The sequence below is a fragment of the Rhinopithecus bieti genome, unplaced genomic scaffold (genome assembly GCF_001698545.2).
Source record: "Rhinopithecus bieti isolate Rb0 unplaced genomic scaffold, ASM169854v2 scaffold_42598, whole genome shotgun sequence".
Classification (NCBI taxonomy): domain Eukaryota; kingdom Metazoa; phylum Chordata; class Mammalia; order Primates; family Cercopithecidae; genus Rhinopithecus; species Rhinopithecus bieti.
The window spans coordinates 154091-159562 of record NW_016817168.1 but is presented as its reverse complement, the minus strand read 5'-3'; the positions used below and the strand labels follow the sequence as shown (position 1 = coordinate 159562).

The 5472-nt window shown below is 52.4% G+C and overlaps 1 protein-coding gene across 1 annotated transcript in view; it reads right to left on the bottom strand.

Annotated features, from left to right (window-relative positions):
• Positions 1-3941, bottom strand: part of ICAM3 (intercellular adhesion molecule 3) — a 10485-nt gene extending 6544 nt beyond the window's left edge. Inside the window, exons 1-2 of the mRNA XM_017855921.1 lie at positions 3616-3941; positions 2750-3016 (exon numbers count right to left, since the gene is read on the bottom strand). Coding sequence (XP_017711410.1) covers positions 2750-3016; positions 3616-3691 — 343 coding nt within the window. The 5' untranslated portion in view covers positions 3692-3941. The remainder of the gene's footprint in view (positions 1-2749; positions 3017-3615) is intronic.
• Between the last annotated feature and the right edge of the window lie 1531 nt (positions 3942-5472).

The following is a 5472-nucleotide window of genomic DNA, read 5'->3' as shown; positions in this document are numbered from 1 at the left end:
AAATAAATAAATAAATAAATAAATAAATAAATACAAAAATTAGCCAGGCGTGGTGGCACATACCTGTGATCCCAGTTACTAAGGAGGCTGAGACAAGAGAATCACTTGAACCCAGGAGGCAGAGTTTGCAGTGAGCTGACATCGCACCATTGCACTCCAGCCTGGGGGACAAGAGCAAGACTCCATCTCAAAGGATAAAAAAAACAAAATCAAAAAGTAGGCCAGGCATGGTGGCTCACACTTGTAATCCCAGCACTTTGGGAGGCCAAGGCACTTGAGGCCGAGAGTTTGAGACCAGCCTGGGCAACATGGTGAAATCCTGTCTCTACTAAAAATACAAAAATTAGCTGGGCGTGGTGGTGCACACCTGTAGTCCCAGCTACTCAGCAGGCTGAGGCAAGAGAATCTCTTGAACTTGGGAGGTGGAGGTTGCAGTGAGCTGAGATCGTGCCACTGCACTCCAGCCTGGGCAACAGAGTGAGACTCCATCTCCAAAAAAAAAAAAAGAAGAAGGAGAAGAAAAGGCCAGGCGTGGTGGCTTACGTCTGTAATCCCAGCACTTTGGGAGGTCGAGGCAGGTGGATCATGAGGTCAGAAGTTCGAGACCAGCTTGACCAACATGTTGAAACCTCGTCTCTACTAAAAATACAAAAATGAGCCAGGCGTGTTAGCGTGCGCCTGTAATCGCAGCTACTCAGGAGGCTGAGGCAGGAGAATCGCTTGAACCCGGGAGGCAGAGGTTGCAGTGAGCCGCGATTGTGCCACTACACTCCAGCCTGGACGACAGAGCAAGATTCCGTCTCAAAAAAAAAAGAAAAAAAAAGTAGCCAGGTACAGTGGCTCAGGCCTGCAATCCCAGCTACTGAAGAGACTGAAGAGGATTGCCTGAGCCCAGGAGTTTGACACCAACCTGGGCAATATAGGGAGAGCCTGTCTCTAAAATAAAAGTATAAAAAAGTGTAAATATAAAACCTTCATTCACCTACTGCTAACTGAAAGGGGTACCCCCTTTTTTTTTTGCTTAAGAGACAGGGTCTTACTTTTTCGCACAGGCTGGAGTGCAGTGGTGCAATTATAGGTCACTACAGCCTTGAACTCCTGGGCTCAAGCGATTCTCCCACCTCGGCCCCCCAAGTAGCTGGGACTTCAGGCATGTATCACCATGCCCAGCTAATTTTTTTTTTTTTTTATTTTGAGATGGAGTCTCGCTCTGTCGCCCAGGCTGGAATGCAGTGGCGCGATCTCCACTCACTGCAAGCTCTGTCGCCTCCCAGGTTAACGCCATTCTCCTGCCTCAGCCTCCCTAGAAGCTGGGACTACAGGCGCCCACCACCACGCTCGGCTAATTTTTTTGTATTTTCAGTAGAGACAGGGTTTCACCGTGTTCGCCAGGATGGTCTCGATCTCCTGACCTCGTGATCCACCCACCTTGGCCTCCCAAAGTGCTGGGATTACAGGCGTGAGCCACCACACCCGGCCTCAGCTAATATTTTTTATTTATTTTTGTACAGATGAGGTGTCCCTATGTTGCTCAGCCTGGTCTTAAATTTCCGGGCTCAAGCAATCCTCCTGCCTTGGCCTCCCAAAGCGTTGAGATTATTGTTGGGGTCAGGCGCTGTGGCTCACGCCTGTAATCCCAGCATTTCGAGAGGCCAAGGTGGGCGGATCACAAGGTCAGGAGTTAAAGACCAGCCTGGCTAACATGGTGAAACCCCATCTCTATGAAAAATACAGGCCGGGCGCGGTGACTCAAGCCTGTAATCCTAGCACTTTGGGAGGCCGAGACGGGCGGATCGCGAGGTCAGGAGATCGAGACCATCCTGGCTAACACGGTGAAACCCCGTCTCTACTAAAACTACAAAAAAACTAGCCGGGCGAGGTGGCGGCGCCTGTAGTCCCAGCTACCTGGGAGGCTGAGGCAGGAGAATGGCGTGAACCCGGGAGGCGGAGCTTGCAGTGAGCTGAGATCCTGCCACAGTACTCCAGCCTGGGTGACAGAGCGAGACTCTGTCTCAAAAAAAGAAAAATACAAAAATTAGCTGGGCATGGTGGCGCACACCTATAATCCCAGCTACTTGGGAGGCTGAGAACTGCTTGAACTGGGACCTGGGAGACAGAGGTCGTGGTGAGCCAAGATCGCACCACTGCACTCCAGTCTGGGCTACAGAGCGACAGACTTCATCACAAAAAAAAAAAAAAAAAAAAGAAAGGCTTGTTGGGGCTGGGCGCAGTGGCTCATGCCTGTAATCCCAGCACTTCGGGAGACCAAGGCAGGCGGATCACCTGAGGTCAGGAGTTCAAGACCAGACTGGCCAACATGATGAAATGCCATCTCCACTAAAAATACAAAATTACCCGGGTGTGGTGGCGTGCATGTGTAATCCCAGCCACTCGGGAGGCTGAGGCAGGAGAATCACTTGAACTCAGGAGGCGAAGGTTGCAGTGAGCCGAGATTGCGCCATTGCACTCCAGCCTGGGCAAAAAGAGCGAAACTCTGTATCAAAAAAAAAAAAAAAAAAAATGCTGGTTGGGGCCCAAGTTAATTGATTTCACAACTGCTGCCTTGGGATGAGATTGAGATGTGTCTCTATGTCTTTGTATCTCACACACACAAATGTCCAGGTCTGAGCTCTGGGTCAGAACCCTGGTCCATTCTTTGCAAACTGAGGGTCTCCACTTTCCTGAGCCATTGGCCACCTGCCCGCACCACTACCCAACACCAGTCCCACCTCCGGACATATCGACTCACTGTACACGGTGATGTCAGAGAAGCCTGTTATCTGGGAGCCATTGCAATACCCTGAGCAGAGGATCCGACTGTTGCCAGTCACATCGCTGAGCTGGAAGGCTGCCCAGCCCGTGCCATTGTCCACCAGCTCCTTTGATAGGGACGTCTCCAAGATGATTTTCTTAGAGCTGGGGCAATCAGTACTGCAGTTCACCAACAGGGACCCTCCAACAGGAAACACAGGGTTCTGGGGCTCCACTCGCAGCAGGAATTCCTGCCCCTGGGCACCTTCAGGAACATGAAGAAATCCTGGTGTTTGTTTTGTTGCCCCCCAACCCACGTATCAGCAGGCCCCACCATTTAACACCTCTTTCCTTGTGCCAAGATAGAAGGGTTCCTGCCCTCTAGGTCCAGTGGGAAAGGTAGAATCCATCAGACACCAGGGAGAACTCAGAAGGAGGCCAGAAGAGGCTCTGATCCAGCATAGGAGGAGGTGAGTCAGGGAAGGCTTCCCGGAAGAGGGGACCATTCCAGCCTGAAACTGAAGGCTAAGTAGGAGTTAGCAAGTGAAAGGGACAGGTGATCCTGGCAGAGGGAACCACATACGCAAAGGGCAAATTTCAAGAGTTCAGATGGAGCAGGAAACGTGAGGGGTGTGTGTGTGTGTGTGTGTGTGTTGGGGAAGAGGGATGGCGTACAAGCCATATGCTGGGGCCTGACCACCTGAAGGCAGAACTAAGGAACCAGAACTTTCTCCCGAGGATACGGGGTCAGCAGCCAGGCCGCAGTGTGGCAGGATGCGAAGAGTGTTCCGTTCTCTTCCTCCACCTTCTACTGATCCCCAAAACCCAGCCCTCTCCAGCCCTCCTGGGCTTGACCAGCCTCACCTGGGGTCAGCAGACAGCAGACCAGCAGAGTCCAGCAGGCCCCGGGCCACGATACGGATGGTACTATGGTGGCCATTCTGACAGAGGAAGGTGCCTTCCTGAGGTGCCCAAAGGGCAGGCAGGGGGAAAGGCGGGGCCTCCCACTGAGACGGAAGCACAGCGGTTAAGATTGCAGAAGTCTGGGGACTGCACCTTACCCAGGCCTGTGGGGAGAAGGGGATGCTGTGGCCCTGGGGGGCTAGAATGGGGGACCCAGACGGGGCTCTGCAAAGTGGCCAGCACTGCTGAGTCTCCCCCAGGGACAGGGCTGGTCTCAGTTGCACTGCTGGCCCCCAGTTCCTAGCCAGGAAATGCTAACTAAACTGGCTTCCTTTGTTCTCAGCACTGGGAAGCCTGGGTGTGGGGGTATGAGGCATCTCCTTCCGGCTGAACTTAGGTGGGGAGGGGAATATTCTGTTCCCAGAGAGGAAGTTAATGGGGAAACCTGTAGGCACCACTGTTTAGATGCTAAGGTGGGATTTCAAGGAAACATTTAAAAAAAAAAAAAAAAAAAAAAAACAGAAGCAGAGTCTTGCTATGTTGCCCCGACTGGTCTTGAACTCCTGGCCTATGAGATGGCCTCCTCCCATCTTGACCTCCCAAAGTGTTGTGGTTACAGGCGTGAGCCACAACACTGGCCACCTTTGAAGATCTTGAGGACACCTCCCTATCTTTGAAGATCTTGGGGATCCCCCCTCCCATGCACAAAGAGCTAAGGCAGGTGATTTGGGGACAGCTGAGTCCCTGAGCCACTGTCTCTCCAGGATTCGACTTGGCTTTTGTTTTGTTTTGAGACAGGGTCTCACTCTGTTGCCCAGGCTGGAGTGCAGTTGTGGGATCTCGGCTCACTGTAGCCTCCACCTCCCTGGTTCAAACAATTCTCCTGCCTCAGCCTCCCGAGTAGCTGGGATTACAGGCATGTGCCATCACGCCCGGCTAATTTTTGTACTTTTTGGTAGAGACAGGGTTTCACCATGTTGGCCAAGCTGGTCTCAAACTTCTGACCTCAAGTGAGTCGCCTGCCTTGGCCTCCCAAAGTGCTGGGATTACAGGCATAACCCACCTCGCCCGACCTTCCAGGATTCTACTTGTAACTGGCCTTTACCTCATCCTGTTGCCCCCTTGCCCACCTTTCCAGGCAGCTGGTCACTTCATTCCAAGGGAAGGCACCAAGGGGACCCAGGGGGGACTCCCACCTTTGACCTGCCGCTGACCTCAGGCCTCTGACCTGTCTTCTGGGCCTAACATCTGAGCACCAGAGAGGGACCTTGTTGAGGGCCTTGATGGGGCCCTGCATTCACCCACTTTTCCCAGACCTTGAGGTCACAGCACCTCCTCTCTCATCTGGAGCACCCCCACCTACCTAATTAGGTCCCTCCTCTATTCCTCTGCCTTCCGAACAATTCATTTCCCACCTAGTGTTGAGAGAGCAGCTAAAACCCAAGTCTAGTGTATTTGTAAATAGCAGGGCCCAGTAGCATGGACCTGGTGCCTGTAGTCCCAGCTCCTTGGAAGGCTGAGGTGAGAGGATCGCTTGAGCCTGGGAGATCAAAGTTGCAGTGAGCTGAGATTGTGCCCCTGCACTCCAGCCTAGGCGACACAGTGAGACCCTGTTTCAAAAATAATAATAATAAAATAAAAAAGATGCCAGACTTAGTGGCTCAAGTCTGTAATCCCAGCAGAACTTTGGGACGCTGAGGTGGGTGGATCACGAGGTCAGGAAATCGAGACCGTCCTGGCTAACACAGTGAAACCCCGTCTCCACCAAAAATATAAAAAATTAGCTGGACGTGGTGGCGCATGTCTCTGGTCCCAGCT